Below are 21,186 nucleotides of genomic sequence, written 5' to 3'. Positions count from 1 at the left end.
GGGTGCATACAATAATGCCACTGCACAAATGTGAGCAAAGCTGATAGCATAAACTGGCAATCCCACAAAATAATTCACTTTACACCTAGTGTTGGTATTTTCTTGGTTGACTGGCATTCTTACAAGCAAAATATGGCAGACCCACATTAAGCCAAGAGGCTTATGTAAATTGAATTCTTGATGAAACTGTATGTGCAGTCAAAGTAGCCTTTACTAATGGCTAAAAACTGATGCTAGCTGGCAGTGATTTGACCAATATAACCACAGTAGATCAAGATTCCTAATGCCGCTGCATTATTGGTGCAGCACTGTTCATTTTAGAGGGTGTCTTGCTGATTTCCTGTGGCTATTTAGAATTAATCGCATTTATAATCCATTTCCCACAAATTAAATGTGTTGTGAATGACAGATACTGGCATCAATCAATAGAGTAAGTTCAAAAAAAGCAATGGTCTTTTAACAAAGTAAGGAAAGAGTGTAAGCAACAAAAGAAAGCTGAGCTTAGGTGTTTTCTCCATTATTTCAAAGGCTTATTGCTTTACTATCTCCAAAACAACTTCTAACCATCCATCCATTATCTTCCACTTATCCTGAGTCAGGTCACGGTGGCAGCGGGTATAGCAAGACAGGTCCTCTGGTGGGATTCTGAGGCGTTCCCAGGCCAGATGTAATATATAATCCCTCCAACGTGTTATGGGTGTACCATGGGGTCTCCTACCAGTTGGGCGTGCCTGAAAGACCTCCAGCAAGAGGTGCCCAGGAGGCACTCTTATTAAATGCCTCAACCACCTCAACGCAAAGAAGCAGCGGTTTTTGGATGTCAGCACTATGCATCCTTTCTCTAAGGCTGAGCACAGCTCAGGTCATGACCCAAAGCTCATGACCATAGGTGAGGGTTTGGAACATAGATTGATTGGTAAATTGATTGACTCGCTCTCAATTTAAACTCCTTCACTTGGGGCAGTGACTCATTTCCAACCCGAAGGGTGCAATCAACCATTTCTCAGGAGAGAACCATGGCCTCAGACTTTGAGGTGCTGACCCGCATCCCAGCCGCTTCACCCTCGACTCCAAACTGTCCCAGTGCGTAGTGAAGGTCACGGTCTGAACCACATCATCTGTAAAAAGCAAAGAAGAGTTTCGGAGGTCCCCAAAACTCTTCTTTTCCTGGCTGCTCCTAAAAATCCTGTACACGAAAATCTCAAACAGGATCGGTGACAAAGAGCAACCCTGAAGTAGGCCAACACCAGAGAATACAAACCCAAGTCGCACTCCAGCTGTACAAAGACTGAATGGCACGTAACAACGGCTCCGACACAGCATTCTCCACAATAACTTTCTGACTTTAAATGGCAGAACTTGTCTCATTGACGATGCACAACGAAGACTCAACCTGTGTCTCTTCCATAAGAAGGTCTCATATGCTACACAACTGCAGACAGGCTTCAAGTAATTTCTTGGCAGGTCAGTAAAAGAGAGAAAGAAAAAGACCGAGTCAACAAAATGCCTTCGGAAAGAGTGCCTGAGGATGACAGCATGGATGAAAAATAGACTTTTGCTTTAGTTTATTCTCAAAAACTCATAGAAATATATACAGTGCTCCTACAGTTATTGAAAGTGATCCTTTACTCATAGAATCAAAAATGTTTATTAAAGTAATGGAAACATATTTGGTCCTAATTATCTAAAACAAGAAAAATAATTAAGATAGCCTATTTTGTGGCAGTGCAAAACAAGCAAGCAAGAAAGGACTACCCAACACTGCCAACACAATTGTAATGCAGGGTCCTATGTGCAAATCAGCCCCAGTTTGAGGCAGATAACGACTCTCAAACTGAAATCAGAGGCAGTAACAAAAAGAAGTCCGTGCTGATATTTAATTCAAGATACTTGGCCTCAGGTATGAGTAAATTCACTGCTGCACGCTCTCCTCTACTTTCTTTCCCCTCATCATACTTTATTGATTTACAACTCAGCTTACATTGCCATGGTATGTTTGGGTCCACAGTCGTGATCTCCCAATCTAACGCATAAATCATATATATTTGGGATGATCCAGACACATGCCCCAGTAGCCATTATCATTTTACAATGCCCCTCTGTATCTGCATGCCAACATAAAGCCATGTGCCCATGCATAATTCCTGCATGCCTCGTTGTTGACACACATACTGTGCATCACCAGAATGTCTCTGAATAATGCAAACCTGAAGGCTATGAATGATAGATCCATATGCCACTGATCTCCCATTGAAGACGATGAGGAGTATAGCTAGATCTATAAGTTACCACATGCAATTTGCCTATGAGTCACAAGGTCAGAGCAGATTTTATGGATTATTTCTATGTCACTGACAGGCTCACTGGCTTCTTCTGATGGGCTGTATGACACGAGTGAACATTTTAAGATACTGTGACACCAGCTTTCTATTAAGGAACTGCAGTAAGTGGATGTGCAGCCCCTTCTGCTATAAAAAGAGAAGTTGATTCCAGTGTTAACCAAAAACTTCTCAAACAGCAGGTAAGGTAGGCGAAGTATAATAGTGACTATATTCTATTGAAACTGGAAATTTACCCAAACTTCATCACACTGATACTGCAGGTATTTTTATATACAAACCCAATTCTAAAAAAGTTGGGATAATGTGTAAATCAAAAGATTCAGAGAATCAGGAGGAAAACAAAACCGAAGGTCAAAACTTCACATGCAATCTTCGGGCCCTCAGGCGGCACTGCATTAAAAACAGGCATGATTCTCTACTGGACATCACTGCATGGGCTCAGGAACACTTCCTGAAATCATTATCTGTGAACACGGGTCGCTGTGTAATCCACAAATGTAAGTTAAAGCTGTATCACGCAAAGAAGAAGCCATATGTGAACACATTCCAGAAATGCACCGTGTTCTCTTACTGAAAAGTAAATAGAGGTTTTAAAGCAACATATGCTCCCATCCAGACAACGTCTCTTTCAGGGAAGGTCTTGCATATTTCAGCAAGACAATGTTAAACCACATACTGCATCCATCACAACAGCATGGCTTCACAGGAGAAGAGTCCAGGTGCTGAACTGGCCTGCCTGCAGTCCAGACATTTCACCAGTAGAAAACACTTGGTCCATTATAAAATGAAAAACACAGCAACAAAGGCCAAGAACTGTTGAGCAGCTAGAAATTCGAAATATATTTTCTCAGTTTCAACATTTAAAATGTTGTTTATGTTCAATTGTGAATAAAATATGGTTTGATGAGATTTTCAAATCATTGCATTATGTATTTATTTACATTTACCCATCTTTCCACCTTTTTCTTGCATTGGGGTTGTATTAACAACATTTTGGTCTACTCAGTCTTTACTGGGCTATAATAATTATAACAAAAAAAAAAAAAAAACACATGCCATTACGTTTTGCTTAGTCTGATTTTTTATTTTTTATTTTTTTGCATGTCTAGGTCAGCACCCACCATTGTGGAAGGGAGATGGCTTTTGAACCAAACCTTAGAGAAGTATCTGCAACTGTTTCTTCTCCATAAGTCTTGCTTAGCTGGTGTTGAAATTTTGTAAATGACTGTAACAGCAATTCATGTAAAACCACAGTAAGGAGGCAGCTTGGTTGTCCTCCTCACATCCTCAGCAGACATCGCAGAAGTTGATTATCCAGACTGAGATGGAGACAAAGATCAGCCGCAACGCCAGCTGAAATTAACTTTCATTACTTGCGTTACAGAGAAAACACAAAGCTCAAGTGCATTTCTCTTCCTTCGACAGCAGCCTCCTGAGCTGAGTCACGTAGTGCTACCCTACTGTTACTGGTCATATTTAAAGCAGACAGTGTAAATTCCAACTAAATTCAAGACTTCTGGCCTCAGCCTTTCTCAACCACAGGATGGAAAGCTCATGAAGACTAGAGGGAAGCTTGGCAGCTGCAAACAATCTATCTTATTCACAGTATCTTTTCATCCAGCAGATGTGGCAGTTATCCACTAAACAATTAGCATATTGAATTTGGGTTGATTTGGGGGAGTTAGGTGGCCTGCTTTGAATACATGGTGTTCTAGTGAATTAACTATAGTTGAAGACTAGCTCTAATATTGTACCATGTCTCCTGCAGAGCTGTGGTGTGAGAACTGCAGAAAGGGATTGGATGTCTGTGGGTTTGATCTTATGACGGTATGATTGATTTCACACACACTAGAAGGGGATTAATTTCCAAATGAAATGGGCTTTTGATGAGAGAGGTTTCTCTCCATTCCACAATCTCTGGACTAAGGCTGATACGGCAAAGGATCAGCTATGTTTTCAGTGTCTGGTAACTCGGGAACAAGTAGCTATGATCATTATGAAGCTTCAAGAGGGACACGGTCTTGCAGGAGCTCTTATTTATAGATAACAAATAACACTTTATAGTATGTACTGAGAAAAACACTTGGTGACTTTTTCTTAGTAGTTTTAGACAATAAAATTGCTAAATAGTTTGATTGGTGTGGTTTCTTGATTCAACTCTAAATGAAGCTAATTGAGAAAATAGGTACTCAGGGCCTTAATATAATCTCTCACACCAGTGGCACATAGTTTGGAATAATGATTTGATCTAAACACTGCTCAGCCTTCATACTACCAAGTGCAGTAACTCAGTGCAAGATGAATCCAAGAAAGCACCAACATATACAGCTTTTAGTCTCTCACTCAAAATTTCAACACCCTGCTGGTGTATGATCACCATACGCTCCTGGATCTGTGATTTTTGGCCAGACATTTACAAGGGTTTAAGCGCAATGGTCAAGAAACTGTGCCGCCTGGATGGCTCTTAATTTACTCCATTTTAGCCTGGGCCCTTTGACACAATTAGTTAAACCTCCTGTCAGAAATGTGAGGTTAAGGTGGACAGTGGTTTTAGCTTGGACGGGCAGATTAGTGCAGTTGTAAAAGCCAGCTTTCACTTAAGACAAGCGACAAAAGTTAAATCATATTTTTCAAAAAAGCACTTTGAGACAGTAATCAATGCTTTTGTCACAGCGTGGCTGGATTAGTGTAATTCTCTGTATTTTGGTGTCTCTCTCTCGTCCCTGTCCAATCTCTTTTCAAAGATCAGACAGGGATGAGAGAGAAATCGAACAGAGAGTATATTACCCCTGTTTTAACCTCACTGCACTGTATTTGTTTTTAAATCCTTTTATGGTCCTGCCCTGCCCTACCTCTCTGAGCTGCTATATGTGCACTCCCATTCCAGGTCACCTAGGTCAGCTGACCAGCTGCTCCTGGATGTGCCAAGGATAGGGCGGAAGCTCAGGGGAGATAGGGCACTTGCTATTGCAAGCCCAAATTTGTGGAATGCACAGCCTTTGCAAGTTAGACAGGCCTATTTACTGTCTATTTTTAAATCAAAGCTGAAATCTCACTTTTTCTCCCTGGCTTTTGACCCAGTATGAGCAGTTGACTGTACTATTTAAATGTGTATGTATATATATATATATATATATATATATATATATATATAGTCTTTACTTTAATTGGTATGTACTTTGGTCAGTCTGCCGTTTTTTAAGTGCTTTATATAAAAACTTGCATTGGCTGGGCTAATTCAGAGAGAAGCAATTTATTAAATATTTTTTTTTATTATAGCAAAACTGCAAAATAATCAAACTTTTATTTTTCAAAAACAACTTTGCCCTTTACCTGAAACCATTTTAAACATCACCATATTGCATGCTTACAAGTCATAAACCAAATGCAAAAGGAATATCAGTAGCAGATCTGGCACAATAATTCTGTTATTGATTTTTCATGTGATATATGGACATGACTGATCAAGCCGAAATGTGTATAACAGATGCTAATACGCAATCTGCAGCAAATGTAATATTTCTCCATACCTAAACTTGGGATGGTAGTTGGAGTGGACATTTCCTGTCTTCATTTTGTAACTACACTGTAACTGGATCCTTTCCCATTGTGTGTAGGGTTTCCATTAAAGTAACACTGTGTAGCATCTGCTTGTGTCAAAAGCTCCAGGTTTGCAGCATTTTGCAGACGAGGTGCATTTAGAGACACTACAAAGTGTAGGTCATCTGTATTTCATCAGAAAGCCCCCCCACACCTTTACACACATGCACTCACACTAAGTGGAAGTTTAACATGCCATCCTCCTTCATTCAAGGAGATATGCCTAGGGATTACAGCATTGGGAGGTCTGCTGGCATCATGCAACACAGTGGCTGAAATGAGAAGGGCTAAGAAAGGAAGATGAGAACAGGAATGAGAGACAAGGAAGCATGTACAGTAGGAGGAGAAGGATCCTGGAGAGATGAGCACAAAAGCCAAGAAGAGCCTCGAGAAAAAAGGAGGAGGATGATAAAGAGAACAAATGCCAGAGGGAGAGTGTTTATCTGGATTTCACACAGGGGAAAGGGATGTGGGACTTGGATTAAAAAGACCAATCACTGCATTCACAAAACAAGGGTTTTACACACCTTGCCAGCAAAGTGTCAGGGAACTGATTTAGGATTGCCAGATGTAGCTTCTTAAGATAATAATAAAACAGTCACTGTACAGAAACACCAAACATCAAATCTGAAAATAACAATCGAGGACCACATATTTTTAAATGATAATAGAGTAATAAATATAATGTTAAAATAGTTGTCCATAAAGTATATATAAAGTTAGTATGTATACTCAACTTAGTGCAAACACAAAATTCAAGCAAATTATTGACTCCAAGAGCATCAACCAAGAAGGCTTCTGTGTGATGACATTATCTAGGGAGGATTTAGATCTCTCAGATTTCCTTTCATCCGAGTTGATCCTCATATTGCTTACGGAAACAATCTCCCACTGGAAAGAATTCCCAGCAACGCGCCTGGTACATTTTCCACACATAGGATTCCTGGCAAAGTCAACAGAGTAGTAACATGTTTAATTACCTTTTAAGTCATTAATATTGCCAAAGGTATCCATTATTTGACTGTCAGCAAAAAAATTTTTTTGTGTCAACAGATGACATGTTTCAATTTGACCAGCATTTTTCACATTGCACCCATTAGCTCTGGCTTTAATTGTCTTCATCACAAAAATACATCCAAAGCCATCCAACGAAGAAGCGTTGTGTTCATTTTATATTAAACTGTGCAGCATATGTCTTCATTGATTCTGTGTTTCATTAATTTTTATAGATTAATGCACAATAAATGTAAGACAATAGAAAAACATGCAGTTCTTAAACACAATGAAAAAGCTGATTTAGTGTTTAGGCATTTTAAAAATGCACACCTTGACTAGATAATGCAATATAAGAGAAGATATAACTATCATACCTGCCCAGTCTGTTCAGTTTCATCCTTGTTAATAAGGTACATCAGAAAGAATCTGTAAAGACACATCAGAGGGATTCATGTTGGAACCGGATATATTACAAAAACATATTTTGATTCATTAAACAGAAATTAATAGGAGGTTGTGGAATTAAATTAAGACACTTTGTACAAGTTCAAAGATAGTGATAATACTGAGAAAACAGTTGTTAGTTACTTTAAGTTTGAACAGAGCCAGAGACAGCAGCTGCAATTTGACTGACAAAACAACCAGAGTAAATGTTTTTTGATGCTTATAGTATTTTACTACTGACAAAAATAAATAAATGCTGCAAACTACTGATACTACATTACCTTCATTAAATAAAAAACTATGATGCTTTGGTAAGTCTAAAATGCATGATTTACCACCATAAATGGAGAAGAGCACAACGAGCCCATCAGTCAAAGGAGGCAAATGCAAGTACCACATAATTATTGGCTGTTAAATTATGCAAAACGATAGTGATAAAGGCATCATTATGACTGTCCATCCACTGCAAAGTGATCTTAAACTGTCACATACAATACAGTAGTTTGCATGACATTTCTATTATAACTGGGGAAAATTCTTTTCTGTTCTTAGCACCTCAACATCTATGCAAACTCTTACTCATTTTCACTTGGACCCCATTATTTTGCAATGGTTTAGAAGTCTTATTTTTAACATGGACTGTACAACTATAAACTCTACTGTGTTATATTGTAAATAAAAGCTTATTGACAGTGAGGACTATGGATGCTGTAAGATGTGTTAACGTCTTGTGATTGGAGGACCCCACTGGCTCATGTCTGTATTTCCATGGTGACGAAGCTTCTTGACATTTTAAACCAGCAAACCAAAATTAAGGGTTTCTGCCTTCCCATGAGTCTTCAGTTTGATTCCACATATCTGTTACTAAGAAATTGAAGTGTGCTGCTTTTTACAGAATTGTCATTACAAATAGCAAAATGGCATGCTGTAAACTGGGCAGATATTAAGTAAAATCTGAAAAAGTAGGAAACACAACATTGATTTAAATCTGAATAACAACTTTGCATGTGGGGTTTGCTATTTGAGGAAATTAAAGACTGCTTTTGTTATTTTGCACCAACAGCAGCCTAGGTCAAAAGAGAATAACAGACTGTATCAAAGTTGGATCATAATAGTTATCTGGAATACATTGTTCAACAGTGGATGACCTTAAATAACACTGATGGAGATGATAATGTGTTTCCTAATGGTTTTTGTCATGAAGATTAATACTGTTGGAGCATGCAGAATGTTATGAAAGCAAAATGAAAAGCAGTAATATTTTCTGTAGCAATTTTAGTATTTTTACAGTTATTAGACAATGGAAACCCATTGCATGACAGCAGTGAGCATGAATCAACTCACAGATAGTTGGCCAAGTTGTGCTCCTGTAGAGTGTGTGTCTCAAAGCCATGAGGGACTGTATCAAAGTATTCACTTCCTATTCCACATATAAAACATTTTGTCTGTGAAAGGAGAGATGTAAGACATGTAACGTTTCATAAAGCAAGCCTGCACAAACATGTTGTTCTCCCGAGTGTATTCTAAAAATGATTTAAAAAATCCAAAGATCAAGACCAGAGGCCTTTGTTTTAGTGCTCTGTGACTCAAACATAGTGTTTAACTTTGCAAATTCTAGCACAACACTATGACACCTTTTAAGTTACTTCTTACAAAGGCACTCAAAGGACATAAACAAAAGGCGAGATAGTGTAAAACTACTTCCTACATAATACTTTAGTATTATTATTTTTAGAGAGTAAATAATACTTTAAGATTTCAAGGATTAGTCACAGGTTTTTACAACACAGAGGAGACATTGCCAGGACCTAAACAATGCAATTACTTTGGGTATATTTTGTATAATGATAATTTTAAAAAAGCAAAAAGATAATATCTGTTTTTAGGAATTGCGAAATTTATTTTATTTTTTTTTAATTAAGAAAGAGGAAGTAGGAGCTCCCATTGTATCATTGCTGACTGCAGAAAATGACTATTTAAAATTTAACATCAGGCAAAAGCAGGTGTACAATTTGGGACACAGGTTTATTTTTCAAGACACAGTTAGACAGATGAAATGAAACGACACACTGACAATAGTACCATATAATAATATACTATACTGTAAAGACGTTTTACAGTCCCTGTTTGTTTCAGTTTTTATTGGCCTATTAAAAATTTCTAATAGGTTTTGCTTAAAATTGTTGTAAGTGTTTTGCAGCTGACAGTACAAAAGCTTATATTTTTCCTGTATAATTTTCCATTTAAAAATAAAATGTGATATGCTGGCTGTATGCATTCACTGTCATCACATACAGTATGTACACTAGTGAGCAGATCACCACCTAGTCATGTTAATGCACTGTTTCCTCAGTGGTTAAACCTTTAATTCCCTGCCTGCCACTCTTGTACCTTTAGATTTGTTTGTGTGTTCCTATTACACACCTACTGCTGACACAAAGTCTATTTCAACCTTAATGTCATGCCTGCAGAATGTGATTTGGCATGGTTATGTTCACATCTGTGCAGTGTTTAGAGGTACATTTATATATGCACTGTGGCATCATGATCAATAAAGCTACTCCTTAGGCTCAAACAAAACCAGTGTTGCATATCACTGGTTCACCAACTCTGAGCAATGCAATTTAAGGAATCATAATCAAGAAAATGTATCCTTATTTGTATTCTGCTACATCCAGCCTTTTCTCATTAAGCGCTAAATGAGCCTACCTTCTTTGACAACACTACATATATCAGTACTCAAACATGAGTGAAGCAAGACTTGAAGACTGAAAGTGTGCAGTGCAAAAAGTGATTGAAAATGCTGACAAAAACAGGCAGCAAGGGATCTATACTGATGAGCCAAAACATTATGACAACCCTAGCCAAAGAGGCTGTTGATCCTTTGCCTGCTGCCAAAACAGCTCCACATGAGCCTTTCAAAGACACTCAAACCCAGCTGTCTTGGCCATAATGATTTGGGCCTTGTCAAAATTGCTCAAGTATGTACACCTGCCTGTTTCTCCTGCATCCAAGACAGTGACTAACTTTTCGTGTTACCAACATATCATAGACCTATATACGTGTTGCTGCTGAGGGGGGAAAAAAATCCATGTTTTAGGTGTCATCTGTGAATGGTCAGTGTTTTTTTTCTCATTGGTATATGTGTTTTATTAACTGTATGTCCATTACTCTGGATTTTTATTACCAGGAATTGTTTTTCCTCAGAATGAACTTTAATTATTATCCACTAAGTATCCAGGAGAAAGAGGCAATGATATCCCTTTATTGAGGCCAATGCTCCAATTCCTGGGGCATAAGCTCGCACAACAACTGAATCTAGTTAATGTTGCATAGACACAATCATGTATCAGCACACTGTTGAATTACAGCTACCTCAAACTTACTTAGCTGCTGCCATCAAGATAACCAGCTGTTGTGTCACCATGGTTAACTTAATCTACAAATGCAACGTACATATCAGCCAGTACATTCGTAGTGTAGCGTATTAAAGTTGCAATATGAAACATTGTTTAAATACATTTTAGTAGAAATATCCTCAAAGGCTTATCTTACTGTAGGTGCTGTCAATACCTACTGTGATCCAGACCCACAGAACAGTACTGGTAATGCTACGAAGATGCAAAGTTGGAGACAATTTCAGCTTGGCAATTTTTGCCGCATTCCCAATAATTTTAATTCAATAAAGACTAATTGTTGAATGTCTGCGCAGAGCATGGTGGCCCAAAAAGAATGAAGAAAAACAGTTTCAGAGCAGGAAGAGGACGGCTAGGCTGAACTACTAGCTTAAGATTCAAATTGTAGCTTTAAGAGAATTAGATAGTTATGGGATATGTATCCAGCAATAGCCTTTTTTGACATTTACATTTAGTCATTTAGCAGATGCTTTTATCCAAAGCGACTTACAAGTGAGGTACAAGGCAAACAAAAATCTAAGTCAAGGAGAAAACATCAAGGCAAAGTCCTATCAGAAAAGTGTTTCATGAGATTTCATGAGATGACATAGCACAGGAACTTCAAAGAAACATACACAAAAACACATACACTTTGTGTGGGTTCACATGTGTGTGCACAGTGGTGATAGTGTATAGTGTATAGTGTGTGTGTGTGTGTGTGTGTGTGTGTGTGAGTGTGTCTGAGAGAGAGATAAAGTGTAAAATCTCACCTCCATGTCCTCTTTTACTTGTTCCTGCTGGTCACGGAGCTCTCCAAAGGCATCAATTATCAAGCCTAAAAAATTTTTTATAATGCATGTCTGTGTATTTTCAAGTTTCTGGATTTACTATATGGGATTGACAGCTGTAAGTGAAACTTGAACACTCAATATCCAATTCTATATAAATAATTCATCTAATGTATTCTCATCAAACAAGCAATAAATGTACTTTATGTTTCTGAGTATAAACTAGTGGTATACATATTAATGCATGCATAATCTTAAGCAGAGTGGCAAAAATAAATTCATCATGCATGACTCACCCTGGATAATGGCCAGGAGGATGACGATGACAAAGAAGAAAAATGTGATGTCAAAGACGATACGCTCTACCTCAAACTCATCCCCAGCCGGATCTTCAATCTCGTCACCAATTCCTCCACCAGCACGCACCCCCACATACATGTGAAACATATAGCACTAAAAGAAAATACATTTTTATTTGCTGTATCGTATGCATCCAACTGAAGAAGAGGAAACTGAACTTGAAGAAAAAAAAACTTCAGGTCAGCATTTACTCTGGCTGTTGTTGGCAAAGGTATGAACAAGGTCAGATAGCTGTTTTTCTAAACTCTAAAACTGGATGTTGTAAACTGAAAATACAAAAGAAAACCAAAATGTATTTAATGTGTTTTAATGCCTGCCTCAATGCTGGTTACTTTGTAAAAGCACTTCATACAATTTTGTACATTTCAGAATAGTAGAGGGATTTTAATAAATATTCTTAATGCAGACCGAATTTCTGAAGAAGAGTATCTAAGAATATCTGGCAGAAATAGGTAAAAACTAGTCTAGCAAGAACTGTACAGCATCAAGTATGCTTTGCACAAGAAAAACATGTTTAATCAAACTTTTCTTTAAACAGCGGTGTTGTAATGATGGGAAAGAGACTGCAAATGACTATTTTAAAAGTGTTGCTAAAAGTCAAACATAAAAAAACAACACAGTGAGCGATTTACTGTAATATCTCTTGCCTCCTATAATAGTAGGGTTTTATTCAAATGCTATCGCTGCCCATTCGGCTGCTTATGTGACTGACAACAGAGTCCACATTAGAATAGAGCAGGCGGTGGGGTGTTACTGTTTTGAGTGGCCAAACAAAGAGCTGTGCAGAGGCTTGAATGGTTATTTTCAATCCACGTGTCCATCATTTTATGGAAAAGTAATGGAAGGACTAAGACAAGAGGCTTTTCTCTCTTCAACAATGTGGCTCACTGTCAGAATTCTTCTCTCCCCCTCTCAGTCTGGGGAAGTGCAAACTGACGTGTGGCTGTGTATGTGTTTAAAACACATATAAATGTATATATACAGACACAAACAAATATATACAGACACACACATACAGACACTATATATATCCTATATATATAGATGTAGATCTATATATTTATATCTTATCTATATAGATATAGATAAGATAGATCTATAGATCTATATCTATAGATCTATAGATCTATATATAAAGAGAGAGAGAGAGAGAGAGAGTCTATCTTTTGTCTCTTTGTGTGTCAATTTAACTTACTGTAAGCATGTCATTGCACTTCATGTCTTCAATGTTCTTGTCGTCCCTCTTTTTGTAAAACTTCCTGAAGAAGTTGAAGGCTACAACAGTGTACAGATACACCACAACCGCCAACAGGCCCACAGTCAGGATCAACTGACAGACACACACATAATTGCAAAAAGATAGACAGAGGCAGATGGGCTTTAATACGCTTCTTCATCTTTGAAAATCCCCAATATAACCCTGCATCATACTGTAAAAGCAAACATGCATGTGAACTGCACCTTTGAACACACACTGAGACAGATGGACAGAGAATTAAAGGCAGACTGCCACACACACCCACACACACACCCACACACACACCTGTTTCCCATTGTGTGTGACAGATGAAAGGATGGTACGAAGCGTCTTAAAGCCCATGGCGATGTCCAAAAGGTGGGCAGCAAAGAAGAAGTTGTTGTAATGACCCAGAACCGACATGGTCATGTACCAGGCCAAGTACAAAAAGGACTGTGAGCATACACACATAAAAACAGGCAATATAGATTACCAGGATAGAAAGAAAGACAAATGTGTATTTTAGATAAGACAGAATGACAGGATATTACCACAGACACTTCTGAACGATGTATCATTATATGAATTATATGAGAATTTTAGAACAGCAAACAATTTATGAATAAATCATTAATTATCAGATATGTGTCTGTTATGTTCAATTATATTAAATCATCTGTTAACATAAATTGCCGCACATGACATCTTTTCCTAGACAGAAATAAACCAGGTAAATTCTATAAAACACCAAAACTTACATTATCTGTGAACATAACTCCTAGTTTCCAGACCTGGTACTTCATGTCAGTAGAGTTAAATCTGAAATACACAGGATTATCAGTCAGATATATGATGGCAAGAATCAGAAAAATAAGGTCAAAATGTCCATGGCTACAATCAGGCCCTTGTAGCTACAATGTTTTTTCTAAAAGAGCCTGTCTGTTACATGACTTCATCTCAGAATGTTCTGTTCCTCCCTAAGTACAACATAATGTTCTAGGGCCTTCTTTTGTTCCACCACTCCTTTAGGTAATGCACACATACACATATCCTCAGTACACAAACATGTACACAATATTAGTAAAATAGCTATTAATAATGGCATAGGCTATTAATAACCACTCATCTGACACACAGTTTCAAGGAGTTACTAACAAGATCCAAATGAGTGCGAGACAGAACAGTAAATAAGCCCTTGGTGTTCATAAGTGCAGCTCATTTAGCTAGAGTCCCACTGACCTCTACGGTAAGATGCATTACAGCTTTATTGATTTCCTTATTTGACATGAACCCTTTTCTTTTCACATGAATGCCAAATTGCCTGTACCGAAACAGACGTAGATGTAGATGTTTTTCAAAGAAGTACTGTATACCAGACCACTGTCACCAAGGAAAGTTACATGTGTACGGCCAAATAAACTGCAATTCTTTACGTTTTATTGTCTTTTACATGTTTTATTAGTATTTATAACATTATTTATAACAATGATGCATATGCTATACTCAAATAAACATGCTATACTAAAATATTTCCTATATAGATAGATCTCTAAGGGATAACTAAAAAAAAACTCCGTAAAATACAATATTTTATCATATTTATAATAATTTTTATATCTATATTATTTTTTGTGTGAACCGGCTGTATTAGTGCAAAATAAATAACTAGAAATCTGTGGTTTCCGATTGATTGATGAAAGAATCCAAAATTGAGAAGACCTTTTTAATACTTCATCTACTCACAGAGCACTCCAGGCAGTATCTCTCTTGAATCTTTTCCTTTCTTTTCTTTCAGAGCTGAAGACTGACGCAGCTTGGTCCAAGCCTAGCAGTTCACCAATCTTCTCACAGCCATAAAACTGGCTATACTTATCCATTACCTGACAGTACAACAAAGTGGTTCACATAGTGAGTAAAACAAGGTTTTTGTGTCTTTTCATCTGAATTTAAAGTGACAGTGGACAGTAGGAGGCAAGGGGCAACATTCTTCCACACAGTCAGTGCCACAATAAGATGGCAACCTATTTCTGCTGATGATCTGATGGTGGTGCTACTTGGACTAGCTACTCAACAAAAAGTTAAGGACTTTCTGACACCCGAGTAGCAGACAGATGGTTTTAGGGACCAGGCAGTAACAACCTACTTAGAGTAACAACAATAATAATGGCAGATATTTTATTTTACTCATACTTTACCGTCCTACTAAAATGTATATGTACAGTGAAATATGGCTAAAGAATATTCACTTAATCATAAGATAGATGAGGAGTTTTCTTTTAGTGCTGTGGGTCTAAGAAACTTTATCGACTGATTCATTCACTTAAAAATAAGAGATAACCAAAGTCTAGTTATATCCTACATGTATCACAGAGTCCAATTTTGTTTTTTTCAAACATAGGTACTACACCATATAGGAAGGGATGTGCAACCTCCAAACTAAGTGTATAACCAGAAGCTCTTGAACACATTATACTATGTATAAAATGAATTACAATACAGACTACAAAGTGCAAGCTGCCACAAAAAAGCCAAAAAGCTGAATCTCATGTGGAAGCTCCTTAATATGGAGTACCACTAATAGCCCCCAAATATCTACTATTATAGAACTCCATTAAAAAAAGGGCCTACTTGTTTTAAATTACAGTGAAAGGCAATACAAGGCATTAATGAGGCAATGTGAACGAAATAGCCAGCTTTACTTAGTCTAATGTGGGTGTCCAAACACAAAAAGTGAATTTACCTAAATTATATTATCACATGTCTTACTAACAGCTACTAAAGAAAACTCCAGGAGATCTACAGATGAGGTTTTGTTCTGGTACCTGCATATGGATAGAAAAAATGTGCCTTTCACTAGTCATCTGATAACTTTGTGAAATGGTGACTGGTTCTCCTGGTTTAATGCATCTTTGAGCTAATAAAACTATGCTAGTCTAATTAGAAAGAACTACAGTACATTTAGAAACTTTTAAGACCTTCTTCACTTTTTCAGTTTGGTTATGTTGCAGGCTGATACACAGTTCAAATTCATTATTTTCTCATTAATCTACACTCAGTACCCCATAATGAAAAATTGCAAACAGAATTTTAGAAATGTTTGCAAGTTTATGAGAAGGGAAAAACTGAAATATCACATTGGCCTAAACATTCAGACCCTTGTAAACAACACTTGAAATTTAGCTCTGGTGCCTACCATTTCTCTTCATCTTTAGAGACACCCTGTCCACCTGTGGTAAATTAAATTGTTTGGAATGATTTGGAAAGGCACACAGCTCTTGATAAAAGATCCCACAGCTGAAAATGCAAACTGTAAAAGCAAAAGCCATGAGGTCTCAGGAACTCCCTGAAGAGCTCAAAAACAGGATTATTGCAAGGCATAGATCTGGGGAATGCTAAAAAGTAATTTCTTCTGCACTGAATATTCCCAAGAGTACAGTGGCCTCCATAATTCTCAAATGGTTTTGGCACAACCAGAACACTTCCAGGAGCTGGTCACTTGGGAAAACTGATCAACTGGTGAGAAGTGCCTTAGTAAGAAAGGTGACCAAAAATCCAATGGTCACGCTGACTGAGCCGCAGATCTCATGTGTGGACATGGAAAAAAGTTCCAGAAGGACAACCTTCACGGTAGCCCTCCACCGATTTGATGGATTGGAGAAAGTGAAGGCGGCCTAAAAACTTTCTGATTGAACTGTACCGTTCATTTTTCATTTCCTACAGTATTACCTACATTCTTACCATGTCTCTTCTTTACATGTGAGCCAATCTGAGTAAGGAGATTTAAAGTTTTGCACCATCTTTGGATCTAATAAATATTTTTTTTTACCAGATAGGGGATTGCGATAAAATGGTTTGTTTAATTCTATTAGCTTCTTAATGAAGGGTCACTGGGGGGTATTTGCACATTTTACATACACACATAAGCACATTTAGGATGAAAAGAAAACAATAAGCTGTTTAGAAGAAAAGCGTTGGTCCTTTAAAGAGCATACCTTTCTTTTCACAAATTTATCCCAGTAAGTACTTGGAAATGATCTAAAAAATATAAAGACACAACATCAAAAACTTGATAAAGGAAGTAAGTGTTACTGAAAATGTACAGAAAGTTGAAATTTGTCACTGGGGAAATATTTCTGTACAACCTGTAACACCACTATAAATAGGTGCTAACAGCAAGTTTATAAAGTAAACTTGCACAAAACATAAATCATGTTTTCATTTGATGTTAATATGGCACCACCTCAGATGATCTTGTGGTTATGAACATACGGTGTGCTAATGACCAGTCGGTCCCATTGCCCTTTGATGTCCTCCTCAGGGGGCTGCTCTGTCACATACAGCCCATCAAACTCCAGCCTTCGTGCCACTTCTTTCTCACGTTTGAAGATCACCAGTGGTACCTATCAATCAATGGAGCTGGAGCAATTAGTTGTCACTGAAACAGTCTAGGTAAATTTGTTAAGTTGGCAAAATTAAAATCTAAATTAAATTAACTGTGTGGGAGAAAGCCTTTGTTTTATCTTTGGCTTTAGAATATACTCTACCGAATGGAAAGAATCTAATGGAAAAAAATTTAATCAGTTCACTATAATTATACAAAAGAATGTACTCAAACCTTGAGGCAGTAATAACCAATGATACAACAAAAGGAGATGATTGTGTGTACGACAGCCAGGAAGTGGAGAGATGGCTCCATGTAACCACTGCTCTCCTCTAATACAAAATAAACTCTGCCTTGCTTGTCGTCTTCACCAGCAGAGTCCAGTTCTTCACCATAAACAGATGTTATCGCTTTCTTCTCTTCAATCAATTGAGGCAGAGAAGCTACCTGGGAACACAGTAAGGGATCAAATAAACAAATAACTTCACAGAGGACAAAGCATACCTTATAACAGATATAACAAACATCGTTCAATATATTACAGACAATAAACAATGCAAAACTATAGCATTGGATAAGACCCTGCATACTTTGTGACACAGTCATTGCTTTTTTATTTATATATTTATGTGCTTTATTTAAACCACGCATTTACATGCTCACATGAATTTCAGCAGTGTGTTTATAAGTCTGCAAATTAAGCTAAAATACTGAATTTTTGTCAAATTGTTATTTGTTTTTTTGTTGACAAGATGAGATCAGCAGGTTATAATGACAAGCAGAATCAATCATGGTAAAAAACAGAATTTTTTTCATTTAGCATTTGTAAAAACGATATTTAAATCCATTACTAGAGTATTTCTAACATTTGTTGTAGTAAAGATATGTTCCATAACATATTGAGGGCATTTTAAGGCTAAAGAAGTTCTCCCTTCTAAGCAATCAGGTCAAACTTTTTGCATCACATACTGATGTGAAAGAGTACCTTTGGTTTATAATATGAGATATCTCAGACTTTGACACAGTGACAATATGTGACACCCTGTGTCTCACCCCCTCATGCTACAGCTAGCTTGATTCCTAAATGTTGCAAAAAGTAACTTTGAGGTAAGGTATCAATGTCACCCTATAGAAAAGCTTTGAAAAGTAAAAGTCCTGCATTTAAACATATTAAATATTTTACACAGACATTTATACTCTGAGTTAAATACTGCATATATTTTTGAATTAATATTATCATTGCATTTTTGTGTACAGTATGCTGCATTTTATTGTTTGGGTTGGCCCAGGTGCTTTTACAAAAAAAGTAATCAGATATTACATGTAAAATTGAATCAGGTACATTACCTAACTACTATTGATGCCACTGAAAATTTGGTAATTCAGGATTTCTCTCGCAAACACACTCACCTTGTAGAAGAGAAGGATGAAGTTGATAGCAAAAGCAACAAACAGTGCCAGCAAGCGCATATTATAAAAATTCCTCGCAAAGTAGTTCTGGAAAAAAGGCAAACATCCATGTGTTTTCTACCAGTTTACATCTCCGCCTGTGCATGCAAACTGAAGTTGATGCCATGTGCATTATTATTTGTTTTGGTATGTGCCATGTGTGAGTGTGTTTGTATATTACAGTACCAGCAAGATCTTGTTATGACTGCTTATCATCTCCCAGAGGGCAGAATGTTGGCTTTCTGATTCCTCTGACTTATTAGAGCATCTCCTGGCACTCCATGCTCCCTCTGCTTTCACATTCCCAATTTTCTTCTCACATTCATTCACTCTGTAAACAGTCCACGGAAAAGGTCAACGAGCTCTCTTTTATTAAGGGAATTTTTGACATTAAAAAACAGACTTTTATTTCTTAAGATTTTAAGGTGGTTTTTGGTTGACTGTGACAGCAGGGCCACTGATTTTCTTATTTGTGTTCGTTTTAGATCTACCATGCACAATCATGACTAGCAATTATTCTATTTTCTAACTGAACTCCCTCCAAGGCTTACAATATTACAGAAAGGTTAAATAATCCCTCTTTGAGGGTTTAATTGGGGAAGCAGAAGACTTACTTTGTGTTGTCTAATTCAGGCATTTTCTCATCTGTTTTCTCTTCTTCCGCAGAGTGGGCCTCAAACTGCTGTAAAATTCATAAGAGAATGAAATACCTAATAGGAATCAGTATAGTATCAAAGCAGGAAAATGATGCTGAACAAATCTTGTGAGAAATAAAATACATTTAGCATCAAAGAAAAACATAAACATTCTAAACATTCATCCTATTTATATACCAAGTATTCATACCATCCTCTGATGCTTTTCAGAAACATCTCCTGTGGCACTTGTTTTCAAGGTTGTGTTGAACAGGTCAGTCAAACTGCCAGTGAGGTCTTTCATTAAAAGGCTGTATTGACCTCCCTCCTTTTTTACTTTGAGGCCAAATATGTCGGACAGTACATCCACCTCCCTTCGGGAGGTCAAAGCTGCCATGTGCCCAATCTCCCTCAATTCTCTCTGTGAAGAGAAACTGGCTGAGTACTTTCTCAGCCGATCCACACCATTTGGCACTTCCATGACCTCATCAAGAGTTGGCTCAGTGATGCCACTGAGCAAGTCTGATATCGTCATCCTTTTGGCTCTTTCTATCAGCCCGCCACTAACGAAAGCTATGTACAGCATATTTATGATGCTGTGAATCACCACACAAATGCACTGGACTTGAGCCATAAAAATTAATCTAAGAAAGAAAAAAACTGACATAAGAATATCCTTGAGGGTCATCTTCATCAGTATCTTCAGATTTTTCACAGAAAGTAGAGATGTCAGAAGTAGCCACCAATAGTAAATGAAAAATGTTCCTTTGTTGTCCTGGCCTTCATCTTCACTCCTCTTCTTTTCCCCGATTTCTTTTGAAGCATACTTCTCTCCGCTATCGGAGCCAGATATCCGGGCAGCAAGCTGCATCTCAAATATGGTGTCCTCACAAAAATTGACAAACATCTCCATTTTCTCCTTCTCTCCACCCTTATTGACCACATGAAAAATGAATTGCCTCTTGGACTCTTTGACTTGTGGCTTCTCCCACTGTGTGCGGCTAGATTCACTGATCTCAAAGTAGACCCGTTCAATGCGTTTCCCGCTGCCAAGGATCTCAATACATCCCAGACAGGGCTGGAAGTAAGTCAACACAGACTCTGCCAGTTCCAAGAATGTCCTTAGTCTTAAATCTGTGGGCATGTGTTCGGACAAATTGGTGAAGAGAACAGCAATGCTGAAGCCAATGTCTTTGGCCGGCTCATGGAAGCGATCCACAAAGGCCTCATAACAGACAATTTCACTTTCACCAGTCTCCATGCAGATGAGGAGGAAATTAATCTCAGATTGGGAGAAACGCTTGCAATTTTCCATGGCTTTCTGGAAATCCTTTCTGGAAATGCAGCCCTTACGACCAGGGTCATACTCTTTGAAGACATCTGAGGAGGTGAGGTCTTTAAGTTTAAGGAACATGTCAAAAAACCTAAGGATCATTTCCACATTGCCTGATGATTCCACCAACATATCCACCATTTGCTTTCCTATAGTTCCATTGACAACATTGCCTGCAACAGAATAAGAATAGACTAATGATAACTTGTAATAACTTAAAATCACA

At 37.6% G+C, this 21,186-nt stretch overlaps 1 protein-coding gene across 4 annotated transcripts in view; it reads right to left on the bottom strand.

Annotated features, from left to right (window-relative positions):
• Positions 1–6,340: 6,340 nt before the first annotated feature.
• ryr2b (ryanodine receptor 2b (cardiac)) overlaps positions 6,341–21,186 on the bottom strand; it is a 67,714-nt gene continuing 52,868 nt past the window's right edge. For 2 of the 4 annotated variants that reach the window (XM_067516750.1, XM_067516728.1), the window contains 16 exons: positions 19,839–21,133; positions 19,607–19,674; positions 19,179–19,323; positions 18,954–19,040; positions 17,778–17,990; positions 17,432–17,562; positions 17,155–17,197; positions 14,906–15,042; positions 13,921–13,981; positions 13,469–13,615; positions 13,121–13,255; positions 11,862–12,018; positions 11,548–11,612; positions 8,727–8,827; positions 7,313–7,364; positions 6,341–6,885 (listed from right to left, as the gene is read on the bottom strand). In XM_067516750.1, coding sequence (XP_067372851.1) covers positions 6,790–6,885; positions 7,313–7,364; positions 8,727–8,827; positions 11,548–11,612; positions 11,862–12,018; positions 13,121–13,255; positions 13,469–13,615; positions 13,921–13,981; positions 14,906–15,042; positions 17,155–17,197; positions 17,432–17,562; positions 17,778–17,990; positions 18,954–19,040; positions 19,179–19,323; positions 19,607–19,674; positions 19,839–21,133 — 2,933 coding nt within the window. In that variant the 3' untranslated portion in view covers positions 6,341–6,789. The remainder of the gene's footprint in view (positions 6,886–7,312; positions 7,365–8,726; positions 8,828–11,547; positions 11,613–11,861; positions 12,019–13,120; positions 13,256–13,468; positions 13,616–13,920; positions 13,982–14,905; positions 15,043–17,154; positions 17,198–17,431; positions 17,563–17,777; positions 17,991–18,953; positions 19,041–19,178; positions 19,324–19,606; positions 19,675–19,838; positions 21,134–21,186) is intronic. The other 2 variants (XM_067516736.1, XR_010915225.1) reach the window with 2 other exon arrangements.

Source organism: Channa argus, chromosome 1 (assembly GCF_033026475.1).
Source record: "Channa argus isolate prfri chromosome 1, Channa argus male v1.0, whole genome shotgun sequence".
Classification (NCBI taxonomy): Eukaryota; Metazoa; Chordata; class Actinopteri; order Anabantiformes; family Channidae; genus Channa; species Channa argus.
This window is presented reverse-complemented; position numbering and strand designations above follow the sequence as displayed.